At 40.3% G+C, this 20,229-nt stretch overlaps 2 protein-coding genes and 2 non-coding genes across 4 annotated transcripts; 2 read left to right on the plus strand and 2 right to left on the minus strand.

The window, feature by feature from the left end:
- Nucleotides 1-6,727: 6,727 nt before the first annotated feature.
- On the plus strand, nt 6,728-8,456 carry crhb (corticotropin releasing hormone b). Its single transcript, XM_005722607.1, has 2 exons — nt 6,728-6,935; nt 7,501-8,456. Exon 2 carries the CDS (start codon nt 7,521-7,523, stop codon nt 8,022-8,024), a length of 504 nt encoding a protein of 167 aa, XP_005722664.1. The 5' UTR covers nt 6,728-6,935; nt 7,501-7,520; the 3' UTR covers nt 8,025-8,456.
- A 1,066-nt stretch (nt 8,457-9,522) lies between these two features.
- On the minus strand, nt 9,523-14,589 carry trim55b (tripartite motif containing 55b). The gene is made up of 8 exons (XM_005722605.1): nt 14,040-14,589; nt 13,628-13,797; nt 12,185-12,362; nt 11,939-12,034; nt 11,056-11,289; nt 10,921-10,943; nt 10,410-10,534; nt 9,523-10,314 (listed from the first exon to the last, which is right to left on the minus strand). Exons 1-8 carry the CDS (start codon nt 14,157-14,159, stop codon nt 10,142-10,144), a joined length of 1,119 nt encoding a protein of 372 aa, XP_005722662.1. The 5' UTR covers nt 14,160-14,589; the 3' UTR covers nt 9,523-10,141.
- Nucleotides 14,590-15,002: 413 nt separating this feature from the next.
- trnaa-agc (transfer RNA alanine (anticodon AGC)) lies at nt 15,003-15,075 on the minus strand. The gene has a single exon. It is a non-coding gene; the product is annotated as a tRNA-Ala (tRNA).
- Nucleotides 15,076-15,507: 432 nt separating this feature from the next.
- trnay-gua (transfer RNA tyrosine (anticodon GUA)) lies at nt 15,508-15,593 on the plus strand. The gene is given in 2 exon segments: nt 15,508-15,544; nt 15,558-15,593. It is a non-coding gene; the product is annotated as a tRNA-Tyr (tRNA).
- Nucleotides 15,594-20,229: the final 4,636 nt, after the last annotated feature.

Genomic DNA, 20,229 nt, shown 5'->3' on the forward strand with positions numbered 1-20,229 from the left:
TTTTTATTTTATAATGTGCCAAATGTTTTCAAAGGTCATGGATCCTTTTGGAGCTACACTGACAAAACGTAGTTTGGCATTTTCTTGCTGAAATAAGCAAGATACTTCCCTGTTCTTCTTCATGCATGCCTTCCTCGGTCCACAGATGGTACCCATGCATTGTACATTAATAAATTATGGGCTCTGGATTTTGATCTATACCGTGGTACAACCTTTCAGTCCTCTTTATCTCCTAATTTCCACAAAAATATTTCAAAAAGTTTTATTTGTAAGACCATAGGGTGGTTTTATATACATGTCTAATAGACTCCAGTTTCTCTATGTGAATGGGGAATTACTTAAGGAGTTCCACAGGGTTCTGTGCTAGTACCAGTTTTATTTACATCATACATGCTTATACAGGCACGGAAAACATGTTTATTGCTATGTGACATGATACTGAACATTATCTATCTGTGAAGCCAGATGAGACAGACCAATTAGTCAGACTACAAGTGTCACGGGTTGCCGGGGCAAGCCGTGTGTATTATTAAAGGACCCAAGATGCAGGTGGCTTCTGAAGTGAGCAAGCTTTATTGCGACAGTGATATACCAAACAAAGGAAAGGGTGGCAAGAAACAGAACTGAAAACACTCTAAACTGGGAAAACTAAAACTTAAAAAACAAAAAAAGAACATAAATGAGGGTACCTTGCAGGGAGAACAACGTGGGGAGAATGCACAGGAAGATGGAGGAAGATACACAGACGAACCAGCAATGAAGACGAGGGAACTCGTCTGGGAAATCAGGGAATGGGAAACAGGAGGGAGGCACAGCTGGGAATAATTGGACATAACGAGACAGGGGAAGTGAAACTAGAATCACTGACGAGAGACACGAACCTTCAAAATAAAACAGGAAACACCAACTGAACACACCACACACAAGAAAAAAGGAGAGTACAAAAACCCAGAATAAACAAAACCACAGAATAATAATAAACTAAAACATAAACACGGAGTCACAGACAATACATATAAGATAATGCATATAAGATGTTTCAGCTGGTGTAAATGAATATGCATATTTCAAATAAATATAGGCTCATTGAATTCTGGTTTTATTTAAATAAAACCTTTTTTGTTTCCTTTGTTTCTTTATTTTTTTTGCAACAAGATTTTTGCTGTAAATGGTTTAATCTAGAAAAACAGAAACAAAAAACACACAAGATGCAGCAAGCATGCTTAGGTAAAGAAAGGGAGAAAAGACCACACACACTTCTATACACTGACAGGTTTTATCTCATTAGCCCACCAGTTGACATAAATAGATGCTGCAGTTTTTGAAACTGATGGCATCTTCTCAGCAAATTCCAAAACACCGCCACAGACATTAAAAATATTACAGAAGAAAAATATTACAGGGGTATAACAGCCGTTATAACCATTAGAATCCACTTACTGGGAACTAGCTCTGTCTGATAAACTTCCATTTGGTCATAACCCACATAAAGAGCCCTTATGTAAAAATACCTGAGGTAACCACTGATCGCTGTGAGACAGAGCAGCATGATGGACATTCACAAAGACAGGAAGAAACCTGTTCAACCATTTCAGCCTTTATGCCTCTGATTGCTACATGGTGTGCGGAGAGCTGTGTTGAAAGGAAGAAGAGTGCTTTTAAGGTTGTTAGCGCTCTGAGACAATCCAAGATTAGAATAAAGAAAGCTGTTTGAAATGTTTCTTGCCTGGCTGTCTTCTGTCACTTTGATCTGTATAACTGCCAGCATCAATGTATTTGATGTTTGTCAATCTTGAAAGGAGACGTGACTTTTTATTTTTTTTGAGAAATTCCTGCCACTGATCACACTTTATAGCTGCATAACGATTAGACAAAATTAATGAATTATAGATGATTCGCAGCTTAGCCATGAGGGTGCACAGCGAAGACAGCATCAGCATATATGTTCAGATTAAGTGGCCCCAAAGAGACAATTATGGTCAAAGTGTATTATCAAAGAGAAAACTGGGTTACAATTTTGCTAGAATGGCTTTGGCCTAGATTTCTCCAGAGACAGTTTTTTTCCTTTCTTTTTTTATCACACTCTAGGATTGGAGATTTGCTGTCTCATGCCTTTGAGTGAAATGTTAGAACAGTATGTCACGTATCACTGAAATAAAGTTTCACTAATAATAACTTGAAATCATGCACAGAAGCAGAACATTTAGTATTTCCTGAAATGGAGACAGGCCACTAAATATGTCTCATTTCACAGGATAAATCTGAGAAAACTGACTGAGCCAACATATTCAGTTCACATAATGTGACTGCTGGACAAATGACAGGAAATTACCAGTCAAATCAAAGTTTAGCAAAGAATGATGCGTCAACATCTCTGTAAGCATTGTACTAACCTATATGACATGTCTGTGAAAACATTTACAAAGCTGGACCCTCTTTCCTTCAGAGCTGCTTCATGCTGTAGATTCAACAAGGTGCTGGAAACATTTCTCTGGGATTTTGGTCCACATTGACACAGCAGCATCACGCAGTTTCTGTGCATTTGTTAGCTGCACATCCATGATGTAACTCTCCCATTCCACCACATTCCAAAGTGCTATGTTGGATTGAGATCGGTGACTGTGTGGTTGAAATCAGTAAGTTACTGTTGCCTTCCTAGCAGCTTTGAAGCAGTCTGGTCATTCTCCTCTGACATCGGCAGGACATTTTCACCCAGAGAAGTGCTGCCCGCTGGATCTTTTCTCTTTTTCAAGTCATTCTCTGTAAACCCTAGAGATGATTGTGTGGGAAAATCCTAGTGGATCAGCAGTTTGTGAAATACTCGGACCAGCAACAGCCATGTCACATTCACTTAAATCATCTTTCTATGCCATTCTGATGCTCATTTTGAACTTCAGCTGGTTGTCTTGACCCTGTCTACATGCCTGAATGCAATGATTTGCTACCATGTGACTGTATATAAAAAATATAATTTACAAACCTCCTCCTTGGTCGGCAGTCATATTTAACTGGTTTGTCACACTGAAAGTGACAGTATAGTATGTAGTGTCCAGATTAGAAGATAATCTGGATTGTAATCTACTGTACAGTCTCATCTTTTCCTACGTATAAACAATACAAAAGAATTAATGTTACTAATAAGCCTTAGGATTCTATGTGCTATAGGGCTCTTATTTAAAATGCGTGACCCTCGTGCTCACTATTGCACTGGTTTACACACTCCCTCCTTAAGACTCACAGCAGCATACACAATTCTAGTGACGTGAACAATCAGAAATAACATTAAATGGATCTTTTACTGTTATTTGAGTGACCTTTGCTGAAAACCTTAGACCTCAGCTGTTCCAGGGAATCACTTAAAAAGAATAATGAAACTACGTATCAGTGACATCTTTAAAAATTTTATACCTTTATGGGAGCAAACAGGGTCTCGTGGCAAAAGGCAATGGCAGCCAGCCAGGTGCACAGCTGATTTTGGTGTTTTTATGTGATTTATACAACAAAAAAAGGCTTCAAACTCTCCAATCGATCCTTTTAATTACAGGTATTAAATATTGTCTATTTAATTTTTAATCGAAATATAAAATTAGCTTTTTAGACGAGCTCTGTGACAAACTGGCGAACTCACTTCTCGATCTATGACAGTGAGAATAAATGGACTAATGGATGGAGGCTTTTTAGATTAAAGAACTTAGTATAGTTTATGTCTTTCTTAACAAACAGAAAAGAGATTCTAAACTTAAAAAAGACTCAGTATCTTTAAGATATCAGGACAGAGTAAGAACAAAGCTGGCAGAATTATCTCTTAAAATGACTATAAGCACAGAATATGAACTCAAACTTTTGGTTTCCCAAAAAGTAATCTGCAGGTATTCTGTAGTTACAAAAACACATACTGTAATTACCAATTTGTTACTTGCTTATTCAACTTAAACACTGGAGCTATTCTGGGCTCTGTTATGAGTTCCAGTATCATCCTTACAGGCATTATTTCCCTTTCACAACGTTTGTGTGACAAGACTGGCAACCACTATGTGAACGAGTAAAAGTGAAGCTTCTGGCCTGCACGTGCTAGATCGTTACAGACAGATGGCCCTCGGGGGGCTTCGCTGCATTACAGAGAACTTTGCGTCACACGTTCTCATACGGGTTACCGTACACGGTCTTAGGAAGAGCCAGAGAAAGCCAGCCGTGTCACATTTAATTTTTCAAGATGTGATGACATTGAAACCTTCAAAAGATTGCTTTGTGTCAAATCCTGAAACATTCATCAAAACAGTTCTTTTCAAAAGCAGCTGGGGTTCACTGAAGAACACTTTAACATTAAGCCACCCTGTGGGGATACTGGCAGATCTCCTCTTGCATAGCAAATTAAACTTCTTAGCCTTAAATAGCCATGGTTGAAGCGTATATGTTTAACAATATAACTAGTTGGCTGATTGTATGAAAGCTTTGAGTAGTTTTGTGGTCAACTGTAAAACAAGAAATGCCATTTCTGTAAAATTGTCCATGTCTTTTTTCTTTGTAAAATGAAAGGCCAGGCTCTCACTTCTATTAGAGGTGTTTTTATAACAGGTTATATCACTGCACTATAAACCAGAAGGACACCTCAGCAACAAGACTAAGGTCAGGTGGTAGTCTAGCCCTGGGCTCTGCAGTCCCAGCGATCGCACTCACTTAAGCAGCGAGAGTGACTTTGATTATTAAAATTTTGTTTGTGAAAGTCAAGCATGCATTAGGAAAAACACGCTTCTATCCACTGGAGAAAGCTGTCCAATTATTCACCAAGGGAAAGTTCACCGAGAAGCACCGGAAAGGCAAATGATCAAATAATGAATCTGCTGCAGAAGAGAATTTGCTCTTCTGACAGTGATTCTGTAAAATACTTTTTCTTTGGCAATTTGCAGTTTGTGTGCTGTGGAAATCCAATTTCATCTATTCATTTTGAGTGTCTCACCAAAAGATGCCAGCGGGAAAGGTGGCAACATTCCAGTTTTCCAGGACAAATCATTTGGGTTTTATCTAATGTAATCATCTAAAAGACTCGCTCTAATTGAACAAAGAGAGAGATAATAATTTAAGCCCAAGTCTTTTCCGGGGTTGCATCACAGAAGAGGATTTCTCTCCCAGTGATCTGTCCAGGGACGGTGATTTGAAAATGAGGTGATGTGAATTGACCACGAGCAGTCCCTCTCTCATGGCGGTGTTTTCTATTTGTGTCAGCCAACATGTGTTTCTCATGATGGGACCTGACACGTCCCTTTGAGCGGTAACGGAGCATGAAAAGTGACAAAGTCGAGAGGCTAGGGGAAACAAGGTTTTTGCATATTATCCTCTAATCCACTAAAACCAATATAGGTAATGCATGAATCTTGGAAGACAGGACTTTCTTTCTGAAGAAAAACCATCCTGCACTTCATGACTACATTTACACAATCAAATGTTCCCCCTCTGCTCTCTCTTCCTTTCTCTTTCCAGAGTGGTTGATTTTACTTGAGTGCACACTACCTGTTAAGTCACTTTGACCCATATGTTTGAATCGTACTCTTTCCCGGTCTGAATATCTGAATGAAATGGATTTACCGTTAAGGATTAAATGGAAGGGTTGTCTTACAATGCATTCTAATTTTAGTTGCAAGTATGAAAGAGCCATCTTTTTATCAACATATTTTGCCATATGGGAATCCACATCCTCTGTCTCTGCCTTTGTGGAAGAATTAGTGCTCATTTAATGGCATTGCAAACTAAAAGGCCTCTCTACCAATGCCAGTGTCCTAGCTCATCATTTAAAAGAAGGCCATCTGGATCCAACCAAAGTATAATAGCCAACTTTCCACCAAGTTTCATGAATTTCAGCCAGGTTGTTTTTACTTAAACTTGCTTACAGACAAACTAATAAACAAATGGAACTGAAAAGAAATCATCTGCCATTGTGGAGGAATTGCTTATTTTAAGGTATTGCACAAATGTTTGGGTAAATGTAAAGCAGGTAAAGCAGACAGAAACACAAAGTTAAAGATTTGAGCTTTTTAACATTCTAATCGCTTTTCTAATACTCAGATAAGCACTTCATCTTGCAAGTGTGGCTTGGCGGTGGGCCCCTCTGGAGCAAGGTGGCCAAGGCACCGATTGGTAGAGGTGGTGACGTATATATGTGCAGCAGCAATGAATCACTGGGAGACAATACCTCTCTCTCTCTCTCTCCCAGCCTGATGTGTTTGCAAATGCACTTTCACTGAATGCAACACAAGGCAGATGGAAAACTGCTTTGGAATACTTGTGGTGTAAAATGCAGAGACAAAGTGAGTCCTGAAGATTGCACCAAAATGTCATACCTGAAACTACCGCACTTCCACAGTGTTACATAACTTTTGCAATTTTGTAGGCAATAGCAGTCACTGTATGGTGTCCTCAGATGAGGAAGGTTTTTTTTCCCTTTGTCTTTTATAAGACACATGATGAAAATGAGCAGTGACTGATAAGAAGAAAAAACATAGTTCCAGACTTATCTCGTCTAAATATTACTTTTTAACTTCTGATTATTTGCCACATGGAGTCCAAAACCCTTGGAATTATTTTTCAACTAACAAACTCAAGTGAAAATGCCGGCAGGTGTGTCACCTATAGGCCTATTCTGAAAGCGCCGAGGTAGACGCTCGTGCACGTGCGCGCGCACTCACATATGACTCATCTCATCTAAACTAAAGCACTTTGTCAGAGGCGTCCATTCACGTTACACCCATGCAAGAACGCGCAGACTCAATCTCAGCTTGGAGCGCGACACTTATAGTGAGGGTGGCTATATAAGTCCATTCAGCATCTATCCTTTAAGTAACTATATACTTGATTCCTCAAAGTGAAGTGAAGGAGGGCGGCATCTCGCCAACTACCTGGCAACCTACACGGCTGTAGCGGACCACCTCTAAAGCCTGAAGGTAAGAAAAGTTTCATTAATTTTACCCACATTTTGAATTCGTATTTTTCCCTCTTTTAGCATTTTTGTTATTCTTTTCCCCAAGCACAGCTCAATGCGACTTTGCTTAATTAAAGACTTCTTTGTGCTTCACAGCAAACATTTAAAAACTGTATTTGTAGATGATAAAGTGGATTTGTAGATGATAAAGTGGATTTTTGGCTTTGCTGATATCTTTCTATTCTCATTTCTGATTTCATTTTTGGGGATGGACTAAGTATAATGATAGAAGACAATAATTCCTCATTCTAATCTTCGAGCTTCCTTTACGCGTAAATATTCCACATCGCAGATCAGTTGTACAATATATAGTCTCCTTACTAATAACAGGTGGCAACAGATCGCAAAATATCTTACAATAATACAAATAAACTGCGGCAGCAATAGTTATAATTTGCCCGTTACATTATTGCAACGTCTCTTTTACGTGCGTAATTGCCTTTTTACGCGGCACATCTCGCGCCACAGCAAAAAAAAAACGAGCGTGCCAAAAGTAAATAACCCAATGTATTTCTTTTTCTTCCCAGATTCCTGTTGAAATCCTGACATGAAGCTCAATTTATTCGGTACCGCCGTGATTCTGCTAGTTGCCTTCTTACCGCGCTACGAATGTCGGGCTATTGAGAGCCCTGGCAGTACTCTGCGCGTCCCAGCTCTACAAACCCAAAACTCCCAGCAGCTGCAATCCGGCCCGATTCTGGAGAGGCTTGGGGAGGAGTATTTCATCCGACTGGGCAACGGGGACTCGAACTCTTTCCCATCAACGTCCATGTATCCCGGCGGATCACCTTCCATCTTCAACAGAGCTTTGCAACTCCAGCTGACGCGGCGTCTTTTACAGGGGAAAGTTGGGAACATCAGGGCGCTCATAAGCGGCTTCGGAGACCGCGGGGACGACTCGATGGAGAGGGGAAGAAGGTCCGAGGACCCGCCAATATCCCTGGATCTGACCTTCCATCTGCTCCGGGAGATGATGGAGATGTCCAGGGCGGAACAGCTGGCTCAGCAAGCGCAGAATAACAGAAGAATGATGGAGCTCTTCGGGAAATGATTTCCCAGCCCGCCAAAGATCTCCCTTCCCTTTCTTTTTCTTTTACTCCTTCTGTTGTGCATTTTTACCATCAGCACAAAACATGCTCTGTACAATATAGTGCTGCTTTATCACTTTATTGTTTATAGCTTTAACCTCAAACTATGGAGCATAAACGGGCTTGACTTATAATGAGCCGATTGTACCTTGCCATTTCAATGTTGGTGTCAGATCTGTAGAGATATGCCGTTCTTCATATTTGAGATGAAATACTTTCGTCTAAGACATGAATTGCATTCACAAAATTGGCATTTTGTTTTAGATTATGAATCACTGTATTTATGAAATTTATGTTTGTTAATAAACTTATGTGCAACCAGTCATTTTCTGTTGTGCAACAGAACGTCTTATATCTATATTTTTAATAAAAAAAAAATAAAAGCAATGCTTACATTTCTCTGTGGATATCCTTACATATTAGTTAACACTAACGCCAATAAAAATAAATAAATAATCCCATTAACTTTGACTAGTAATCTGATTAAAACGCACTTTTCTAATGACTTTTAACACATGGATTTGTAGTCCCACATTAAAGAAACTTTGAAAAAAAAAGTAAATAACAACTTTAAGAGTGCACAAATGGCCACAGAATCTCGAGTCTTGCCTATAAATGCTGACTGGTAAAGGTTTGCCTAACTCAGTGCAAACAATTGCATAGGTCTAACCATGGCATTGCTCTGGAGCCAGTTCATGCCTTCTGTCTAACACAGACGCACACAAAAAAAGCTCTAACTGCAGTACTTTGCCAAAAATCTGAACAACCCTTCAGCGCAGTGAACATTCATACAGCGTTCTTCTTCCAAACCCTTAATCCTCAAGAGGCAATTCTCATTATACCAGCAAGAGGCAACCACGCTTAGCTCAAAGATGCACCACTGATAGCTAATTAGTGTCAAAGACACTGTGTGTGTGTGTTTATGTGTGAGCGTGTGTATGTGAACGCTGATTCTTGACCCCCAGTGTCAGGCTACGCTAAACAAGAGCCGTGGGTGTGAGTCATCCTATTCTTTTTGGCCCACGAAGCATCTTGAGGCTTAGTGTGGGATTGAGCCCGTTTGTAAAAGATCCAACTCACCGAGACACGGTGTAAAATAACAGATGGTCGTTGAATGGTGGACTACCTGAGCGGTGGAGTTACAGCAACGTGAGGCCATCGCAGGGCAGCAAATTATTTGCTTTGGTCTAAAAATATGGGAGCACTCATATTTGCTCACCGTGGTCTCATATGTATATGCAGGAGTGTTATCCTGATCATGCAGTGGAGAAGGATGTTAAAAATGTCTGAACAAGCCAAAAAAAGGCACTCACGCATTGAGCTGGATTTCCTTCCACGGAAATATGCCAATAGGAGTGTGGAAAGACGAAGAGGGAGGGAGAGAGAAGGCATTACGAAGAAACAAAACTGGTTTTTTACATCTAGTGTCAAATAGCGATGTGAAAAAGTATGCTGATGGTATTTAGTCAAATCATTTTTAATGTATATAATATGCATGTATCATATATATCATCATGGGAAATAATACCTGTGCCACATTACAATGAAGAATATTAAACATAACGCAAGCAGCCCAATGTAGGAAATACTGAAATGTCACAGTGCTCATTTTATCACTCTGCTACATTACTCACAGAGTTATATCAGTCATCAAGAAGTATACAACAGGGAGGAGAACCAGCGGCTCTCCTATTATGTTTTTTTAATGATGGAGTTTAAGGAGCAAGTCTCAAAAGGTCAACCACATAAAAAAAATATTTGAGTACATCTGAATTCTGCAAAGAGCTGAATGACAGTCAAAGTCCCTCTGTCATTAAGCATGTTCAAAATGAAAAGGAGGAACTAAAGCATGTTTTTTTTAATAAGAGAAAAAGAGATTAAATCAGTCCGAATGCTGTGATAGACCAATCACAACAAAAGAGGCAGAAGTAAAACATCTCTGCCTTCCTTAAGATCTACATACACAGATTAGGTTCCCCTCGTGGCTAAAAATGTATCACAGCTGACCTGAGGTCAACATTTAGGAGCAACAATCAATCCTGCCTCTGGTTTAGGTGTTGTCAGGGCCGATGGCTGACAGCTAAGTTGAGGGAGTGCTCGTGGGTGCGCTGGGGGAGGAGCTCATCTGCTGTGGGGGTGCAGAAGGCTGGGCAGAGGTGGCTGAAACAGCACCTCCAGGAACAGTTTGTGATCCTTCTCCTTCCTCAGCACCGGCTCCTGCAGCCTCATCTTCTTCATCCTCATCTTCATCATCTGTGTGAGAATTAAGGCAAAAAAGGATGAAGGCTGGAGAACTACAACAATGAGGGGTGTGAAGCAATTTAAAGTCGTGATCTCTGTTCCTTTACCTTGGATGAAGTCAATGCTCCGCAGGGCCTTGCCCTCTTTCTTGAAGTCCACTTTGTAGTGATCCATACTCTCGTAGCCAAGCTCTACTTTATCCAGGTGCGCTGCACTGGATGCCTCTTCAATCCTGAGCACATAAGTCTCATTTAGGATATTCACAGGACTAAATGTTGCCTCACAAAGTCATGGTAACACGTCTTAAATATATTCAATCTGTGATGTTTAGCACGTTTGGCAAGTTATTTCAGGATGCCACAGCAGAAGATAGTGATTTGCAACATTTCACAGGATTATTTTCCACAGCTACCAGAGGGAAGGTGTGACCTTGCTCTATTAGAGTTCTGGTTTTATGTGTAAGTGCAGATGTACTCATTCATGAGAATGATTAAAAAACATTAGCTAGAAAGGATTTTGACTTTTACACTGGCGGTGTAGTCTCTCTCTTTTTTGCAAAACCCCTTCATCCTCTTACCAGCGCAATTATTATTATTGAAAAACAAACAGCATACTTACTTTTTGAGGAGAGGCTTTGTGTTCTGAAAGACACAAGGGAGAGTTCAACTGAACATGCACATAAAATACTGATAAACTTTTATGAATTGGCTAAAATTATGTCAAATTTAAACCCCATGTGGTAGCAGCTCTGACCTGCAGGAATAAAGCCATTTCTGGCTCATCCATAGTCTGGATCCCCATCTCCAAGATTTTACAGCTCTCCTCCAGATGGTCTCCATATTTCCTTGTCAGGCCCCGGATATAGTTTACCTTCTCTTCCTGTTCGCCTGTCACCTTCTGACTCATCTCCCTCTTTTTCTCCTCCAGGATAGAGTACAGGTGGTCAAACTTTTCACAAACCAGAGTCTTCTGTCTCCGACTGTTCTCCTGTACGTGCGTGAACAAGTGAAGAAAGCACACACCCACAGGGAAAGATTGTAAATTCTGCAGGTCCATTCTTTATTAATGAGTTCTGGGTGGGAAATGTAGGCAATTCAGTTTCGAAGTACATTAGAATTTCAAAATGAGAGAAAATGCGGTAACTAGTTGTTGTTTTCATTCTTCGGATGTCTAAACACTGCAAAATTCCTTCCGTTCAGTTGGTGCCATGTGCATGACGCCACAGCAGTGACACACAGGGGACTGGAGTCACTCCAGCTTCCTCTCTACTACATCCAACTGTGGCACGTGAACCATAAGAAAGCTGCCTGTTCTCGCTCTATCAATTACACTGCTCGTTTTATTGTCCGTGGAAGTGGGTCGAAGGCAGAATAGGGTGCTCTAACTAGTGTATGTGCACCCAGCGTAGGAGAAAATATGAAAAGGGGAGATTAAAGCAGTCCGTGGAACCAAAACATTTATTTTCCTCTTACTGCCTCTCTGTCTAAATCTCGCAGATGGATAAAAGCAGAAAGAGTGGCCGTGACAAGGACACATTACATCAGTTTGGTCGTCTGTGCAGGTGCATTAGTGTGTGCACGGAGTGAGGCTTGCTGCGTGAGTGAGCGGCCAGGCACTGCAGCAGTCGGACACTGACCTCTATGGCACGACAGGCTTCCTCTAGCTGACTAATGATGCCCTGCATCCTGTCGTTGTTACCAACCACCATGGCAATCCCGTCACTCAGCTCCGTCTAGGGGGCAAGGACACGACAGCATGACTACAGACTCAAATCTGGGGCAAATCTATGATTATACTACGATATACTTCATGATGAAACTGTAAAAAACACATCACCATGGCTGACAGTATTCGTAGCCTTTGTAAGCATCTCGGGCCTCACCTTCTTCGTCTGGTAGATGCTGCTGAGAGGAGCCACCTCGCAGTCTTTGTGGGCTCCAAAGACCTTGCACATGGAGCATATGGGCACACCGTGGGTCACGCAGTAAATGTTGATCTTTTCGTCCTCGTGAATATCACACATGGGCGTTTCTTCCTTTTTCTCTGGTGCTGGTTTGCTGCTGTTGAGGTGCGATGAAAACAGCGGTAGTGTCCTGTGATGCTGCACATTTGACTGCATACTGATGTGACATGCAGTGTCAGTTTGATAATGTCACTGTTACACATCTCGGCATCTCAACAGCTTATCGATGACCCATCAGGTGTGCCCTGCCATTCACATGCACTGCCAGCACTGTAATCAATAGGTCATCATCATTGCTGAGTAGTGTGGGAGCAAGCATACATGATTCATGTTTATATAGCTTAAAAGTTTTCCCCCCTTCCTTATTTATTAAGTTTATACGTCACACCATCAGACAAAGATAAAAAATGCAGTTTTTAAATAATGATTTCATTTTTTAAGTGAAAAGTTTATCCAAATGCACCTGCCCTGTGTGAAAAAGTAATCGTAAAGCTTTTGGCGATATCTGACAATGAGTCTTTCACATCACCGTAGAGGAATTTTGGCCTGCTCTTCTTTGCAGAATTGCTTTAATTCAAACACATTTAAAAGGGTTTTTTGAGCACGAACAACCTGTTTAAGGTCCTGACTTTGAGTAGGTGGTTCCAAAACCTTACATTTGCTTGTTTTTAAGGATAAAGGTCACTCTTTGGGGGATGCGAATGTTTACATTTTAGACCGAGGAGATGGTTTAAAAGACGATGACGGATCATTAACAACACCAACTGTCAACCACCTACAATGCAGTCTCGAGATCCGTTTCCCACGCGGCTCATAACCCACTCACACGTTGCAGCGGGTGAACTCAACGGGTCACATAATGTGGTCTCACGCAAGATCTCGCAGTGATTTCATCTGAAGCCTCAGGTGGTAACGACCCACTCCTTTCTTCCCAGTTTGGCTCGTGTGATGATGGACATGACTACTAGTCAGGCAACGATCTCCTCTTAAGGGGAAATCCCCATTAGGGTTTAAATACCTGGCACTCTCTACGTTTTGGTTTCAGAACTGAAGAAGCATCTCGGTCATCCTATAAACTCTACTCAGGATAATTGTAATGAAATAATGTCACAACAGCAAGAAGTGTTGTGGATATCATGTCATGCAAGCCTTTCAGTCATCTGCTGGATAAAAAATCTGTGTGGATGACTACTGCAAGTAGAAATGCCCTCTCACCCACTGCAGATCTCTGACTCAGAAGCCAGTGTTTCACTTCCTGCTATTATACTTTACTGCAGTTTCACAAATGAAAACATCCTCCTGTCAGACATGAAGAATTCTTTTCATTTTCTGTTATTTTGACAAATGTCTGATCTGTCTCACCTGCTGGATTCTTGTTTGAACATGTCAATGATATTCTCAACCAACAGGTTCCTCTGCAGGCCGTAAACACCATGCCTGTCCAGAATCACCTCGTGTCTGCAGGACGGGCATCGGAAACGGCCACCAGAGGTCAACGAGCCGCTTCTTGTTGGAAGGTACGGGTTTGAAGCCTGTAAACAACAAGTGAAGCTCTGAATAATTACATTGTTTCACTCGGCAGTTAGGAAATATTAATCCAGGGGATTAACAGTCCATAACACAAACTTCAAACCACCATCATTAACATTCAGTCCACATGCTTGTAAACAGAGCCTATGGGTGTTAAATTTATGTCACTATTTGGGTCTTTGATATGTGAAAATTCAGACCAACTTTATAAATAATTACCAATTTGAGCCATTCAATAGCTTACCTGGAAAACATCATTGGCACATTTTCTGCACAGGTTGTGCTGGCAGGGTAGGATGACCACAGGCTTTGTAAACATTTCCAGGCATATTGGACAAATCAGCTGTTTCTCCAAGTTGTCCATGGTGTCAACGATTTCAAACACAACTAAACAACTTAAAAAGTCTGAAAAGTTTAGTATGAAGTCCTTTCTAAAAGCAGTCTATCATAGGCCCAGCTTCAGGCTAAGTAGTAGGCCTGTTATGTTTGTCCTAGAGGGTGTAGACTCCTATCTCCTCTGTGTCAGTTCTGTTTTTAGCAGCTACTGCTGTCACGTCTAAGGTTGCCATTTTTGCCTTGTCCATATTTGAAACTAAGTAGGGCAGTGCTGAACAGCAGCCCATCCCCAACCTCTTCTACGCTGGGTGCAATGTAGCTATGCGTTTCATAGGGTGGGGGCGAGTGATTTAGCAAGAGATGCAATCATATGACCCATGTGACTTTTAGATCTAAAATTATTGATAGCATCTGAAAATCTCTACTGAAAACACGTAGTTCTCGACACCTTTTTACCATGTTGCCAATCAAGTGCCAGCTTTGCATTAATGTTAACTTAGCAGCAGGAAGCTATCGAATGTGACTTCCGTCAAAGTTTGGAACAGACCATTACGTTAGAGGGAAGATAACAGCGCACAGGAGAGGTTTGTTACAATAATAGGTTCGCTGGCTAAGTTCCTAATTAAAGGAGTGATCGTGATTATACCTAGCATTAAACAAACTATGGCATGTGTTAAGCGTTTTTTGCACATGGGTATTTACACTTAGAGAACAGCATAAGGACGACAACCATAACATTGGGTGTATTCACCGCATCCTTAAATGTAGGTGATAACTGCTACTATTTTAAAAAACAGAAAAGAACAATTCAGTTAAAACATTTTGGTGTTTGTTAGCATGTTAAAGGCCTTACATTGAATGAAAATGTTATTGGAGAATGCGGGCATCGATCCCGCTACCTCTCGCATGCTAAGCGAGCGCTCTACCATTTGAGCTAATTCCCCGGTACGGAAGTCACTCGTTGTTTGTGTATTTATTGCTCGTGAGATACGTAGTCGGTCCAATCTTGCGGTGTAGTGTTTGATATATTTCGCATATCATGCCGAAATACAGTGCGGTAAGGTAGCATTATTAAGCTGTCTAGGTTAGCTCTAACGAATATGAATAATAACAGGGTTTAATAGCTGCTAAGTTATTGAAAGCCTTGCAATGTTAAAGTTCCTTTGGGGGACACCAAGTTACTTGAGATATGTGGGGAAACTCTTACACACAACCATTTAGCTCAAGTGGAAAACAGTAGCGAATGCAAATTTCCCGAAAACACGTTAACCGAACAGGGCGTCCGCCATATTTGTGACTTTACGCAGAAGCAGAGCATAAAGCGTTCTACGAGCCGATCTTATAAATACCCATGGGTTAGCTGAAGTCGTCAGCTCCCTTCGATAGCTCAGTTGGTAGAGCGGAGGACTGTAGTGGTTTCCCAGACATCCTTAGGTCGCTGGTTCGACTCCGGCTCGAAGGAGAGAGTATTTTTTTCCCCTCCACCTGAAATTCTGAGCGCTTTTACAAATTTGCTAAGAATTGCTGTTCTATGAAGCTTCTCTAATCATTTCTTTTAATGAAAATGCATATTTCAGATGTTGAAAAAAATGGCTAGTATTGGCAGTTAATGTATTTTTCTAAAAATAAATGCTAATCCATAAAAACAGATTTGATGATTTTCTTAAACTTTCCCACAGAATCGAGTAGATTTTTTGGGTGGATGAAAGATAGAAGTGAGCTTGAAAATGTTTGGCACTGCACTGCCTGCAGTGATGGTCTAGTCAGCACAAATACACAGCATATCCTGCAAATCTGCTGTGCATGTTAAATAAGAAATGATCACACCTGCAAGCACTCTGTTCAAAAAGGGAATTTAAAAGTGATTGTTTAGTGTTTGATTATCTCTCCACTCATGATGAAAACAGACTTTATCACTTTGTTTGACTGTGAAATGACTTATAAAGGTGCTGCGAACACATTCAGATGGATGACTCAGAGACCGTAATTAACAGTTGTGTGGAGGACTGGGGCAAGCGTCACACACTAATAAAGCGCCTTTGTTTATTTCTGTGCTGTTGCACGATTGTTATTCCTCCGTCCACTGATTCTCATTATTTCAATTACAAATTAAAACCCCTGTCCTCTGCTAATGGAGTGCTCATCTTCATGAATCTGTATGAGTTCCTCACTTTATTTCCAAATATTTGTCACGTCTAAATGTCCCACGCAAACGAAGCAATTAAAGATGCACTTTTTCAAAACATTTGACCTATACAAAAAATATTTACATACTCTTTAATTAGAAACTCAATGTCAAAGCGAACGTAGCAGGATCCTCATAGTGGAAGCTTCTGACCCATTTAAGCATACCTCATCTTTAAAGCCACATAGATGTGCACACAGTGCTTTTCATGCAGAATCAATGAGTCATATTTAAACATTTTAGACAGATGTCAATACTGAAAATGAATGAATGTCTCTCTCACACTCTCTAATTTGTCTCTTTGTTTCATTTAGTGTCCCCTCCGGGGTTTGCAGGTTAGGAATCAACTTTAAGAAATGAGAAAAAAGGTGAAAAAATAATAATAAAATGGGGGGAAAAGGATGAGAAATATACACATTCAAATAGTAAAGTTCCCATCTCTTGTGATTTGCAAGTCTATGTAAATGTAAAACACCGCTCTTACTAATTTTTGTCATTTAGCTTTTCATGTGTGTCTCACCCAGTTTTCCTTTCTGTTGATGTGTTTTTTCTCTGTGATGTACTACAAATGAAGTTTTTAGTCATTTTGTGATGCTGTGGGCACACCACTTTATTCAGTTTTAATCAGTAACCTCTAAAAAGGCTGAACTAGCATGATTACATATTCATTAGCGACAAGCACAGGCTGCTCAGATGCTCACCATTTAGATAAAAGTGAATTCAAATGAGATCAATTAAGAAGATGTTCTGGGTTATGTCTTTGTGATTGAAGTGAATTCATAATTTTTCAGCCATTACTATCTGACTCATAATATTGCAGCGCCTGTTAGTAAAAATCCAACAAAGATTGACAAATTAAGAGCAGTGTGGAGATTACTTGGAGATGAAAGGCCAATATGAATGCCAGACAGTGCTGCCTTTGAGGCTAAAAGCTGCCAATTTAAAGAGCACAGTGTGAAACTCCTGTTCCCCTCTTTCGCTCGGCGTTGGTAAGCGGTGCTTTGCGTGAATCGTGAAAAAGGTCTGCATGCACTGCCAAGGCCATGAAATACACCTGCGCTCACACATAACCCCACACATAAGATGTCTACAAACTCATAAGCAAGATGAAAGTGTATAAGGGACCAGAAAAGGGAGCAGAGCAAAGGGTGCCATCTGTTCACTTGTATGAATATTTCAGTTAGGTGGAAGTCATATTGTATTCACGCAGATGGCAAGCAGTCAGTGCCTGTGATTTAAAAACTCTCTGCGAGCAATTCCAGATAATGTCCATTTCTTCTTCATCTCCATATCTGTCCTAAATCATCCACTGAGCTGAGAGTCTTTGGGTCAGAAAAAGTATGATCATACCCTAGAATGAATAGTAATTTTAAAGGTAGCAGTAATTCACCGCGGATTCGCTTGGGATGAAGAAATATTAACGTCGAACAGTAATTAGCAAGACTTAAAAGGTATTCCATCTGAAATGAACACCGACACCATCAGCTAGGCTTCACATTTTTTTTTAAATGCCAAGGATGTAGTTAAAAAAAAAAAAGCAAGGTCAGATCTTTATCCATTTATGCAACTTCTGGATAGTTCAGGTCTGAACTAGTGATACTCTGGGCAGTTTCGAGGATTTGCCGTCACTGTGTTAATGTTGCAAAAGAACAAAATGATAACGCAGGCCTGTTTATGATACTGTGATACTATGAGCAGTACTGCTGAGGTCATACTGGGGTTACATACAAAGAGATACAGCAGCTGTACACCAAATATTTATAGTTGATTTAGCAGCAGCATTCACATTTATTTTCTCCAAGAAATAGAAGATCCAGTGCTCAGTGATTACCCTGATTACATTTTTAGTGAGTCCTCTTAGTTATCCCAGCTAATAGATCTTTTCTCTGGCGTTTCCAGATGCACAGTGATGATAAGTTATAAAAGAAAACTACATGCGGTCCTGTGTACCGTTACAGCCAAGAGTTTGGACAATATAAGAGGTACTTCATTGTAAAAGTAAGCAATCCCCTATCATATGAATAAATGAGCAGGAACCTTCAACATGCAGTGACCTTTAAGGTTAGCAGTGAGGAGGCGTGCCTCTACTTTTTGGTATTTTTTTTAAAGAATGCATGTCAGATTATCCTCTAAAATGCTTCCAGGTTCACCTGTGCCTGTCGGACTTTAATAGCTTCTGGTCTGCAGATCAAGAGCGCAGTACAGTACCTTATTCTGTTTCTTTTAAATGAACAATATCATGAAAATCGAATTGGGCATAATGGAATATTGTCACACTTTGTAGATATAGCTTACTTGTTTTAATCGTAATAAACAGAAACGTTTTCTAGTACTTCATTGCTGTGTATATATTTAGAAGTTATTTTTGACCATACCTTCAAAACACAAGTAGTAGTGTGTAAATGAATACAGATCATTTAAGCTATGAAAATGTTTTAATATTTCTTTATATTTTTTGTTTGTTAGAGGGATTAATGGAAAAATTACAGACTGGGATCCATGACAATATAAGTAAAGGTCAGGCTTGACTCAACTTAGACGCGATCTCATTATGTGGAGATCACGTCATTTGTGTCATTTGTGATCAAGACACAAACTCACTGAGTCACTTTCCAGCCATGATAAATTACTTAAAAATACTCAAAACAACCCACAAAACTCAAAGAGTGACTCTGAAAAAAAAGGCTCAGTCAGCATTTTTCCAGTAGCCACATTATCTTTGGCTTTAGAGTCCGTCCCCTATACAGGCCACTAACATCTGTGTTAAGATCTCATTTAAAATGCACCATTCATGCTGTTGTATAATATGGCTCAAAATTGCACAACTTGGCTCAGTTGTGTAACAAAACATGTCAACCTACAATGTTTTAGAGCGGAAAAATCCCAATCTTGTCATCCACAAATTGATTGAGCTGGACCGGGTGATCCTGAATCCTTCCTTAGTTATGCGTAGTGTTTCTTCTTCACACTCTTTGTGTCCTCACACACACACACCACTCCTCATTTAACTACTTATTATCACTCCCCTGCTCTCTTCCACAGTGTGTCTTTTGTCCCGTCTTCTTCTGCTCACACCCGTGGTCGTGGCAGATAGCTGCCCCTCCCTGCGCCTGGTATTGCTGCAGGTTTCTTCCTGTAAAAAGGGAGTTTTTTCTTTCCACTATCGCCAAGTGTTTGCTCAAAAGGAGTGTTTGATTGTTGGGATTTTAACTCTGTTATTCTAGGGGTCGCTACATTACAATATAAAGCTTCTTGAAGCGACTGCTGTTGTGATCAGTTCAATAAAACTGAACTGAACTAAATGAAAATGAAAATGGAGTTAGAGTAAAAATGTGCCACACTCTTTCTGGGAGATGGATAAACAGATGAACGAGATGCGATAACTCTCACTCACATATAAATGTCTAACATCCTATTCGATAAAGCCACTTGATTAGAGGAAAGATGAAATCAATCAGCCTGATTTTCACTCCTAACTTTATGTAACATCCTCTGCCGTGCGGTGACGTAAAAGAGACGTCAGCCTGTTTTAACAAGCACCACTGCACCGCATGGTCATGGGAAACTGAGATGCACTCAGCATTCAAGTGCTTGTCTCAGCCTGGTTTAAACCTCACAGCCTGTAAACCATGAACAGTGCAGTCCTTTAAAGCTTTGTTTCATAGGATAGTGAAGCCGGGTGATTTTAACAGCTGGTAGCTGATTGTTCAAATATCAGGAGGTATCTGGTTTAGACGAAGGGTAAAGCATGAACACAGTATAGTGGGATTATTGTGAATATTCATTCTGTCATTGAGGTAATTATTCATGCATCGTTACAGAAGGAGCTTGATCAATAACTTCTTTCTTAACTTCTGTGCTGAGACCTTAATGAGGGGGAAACTCTGCATTAAAAACTACAAAATGACCTTTG

Source organism: Pundamilia nyererei, unplaced genomic scaffold (genome assembly GCF_000239375.1).
Source record: "Pundamilia nyererei isolate P.nyererei 1_Seehausen unplaced genomic scaffold, PunNye1.0 scaffold00007, whole genome shotgun sequence".
Classification (NCBI taxonomy): Eukaryota; Metazoa; Chordata; class Actinopteri; order Cichliformes; family Cichlidae; genus Pundamilia; species Pundamilia nyererei.

Excerpts from the sequence above, each read along its gene's own strand:
- crhb (XM_005722607.1), top strand. The coding sequence starts at position 7,521 with ATGAAGCTCAATTTATTCGGTACCGCCGTGATTCTGCTAGTTGCCTTC.
- trim55b (XM_005722605.1), bottom strand. The coding sequence starts at position 14,159 with ATGGACAACTTGGAGAAACAGCTGATTTGTCCAATATGCCTGGAAATG. Across the intron at positions 12,035-12,184 it reads GCATCTACCAGACGAAGAAG|ACGGAGCTGAGTGACGGGAT; the intron begins GTGAGGCCCGAG and ends CTTGCCCCCTAG. Across the intron at positions 10,944-11,055 it reads AAATGGCTTTATTCCTGCAG|AACACAAAGCCTCTCCTCAA; the intron begins GTCAGAGCTGCT and ends TGTGTCTTTCAG.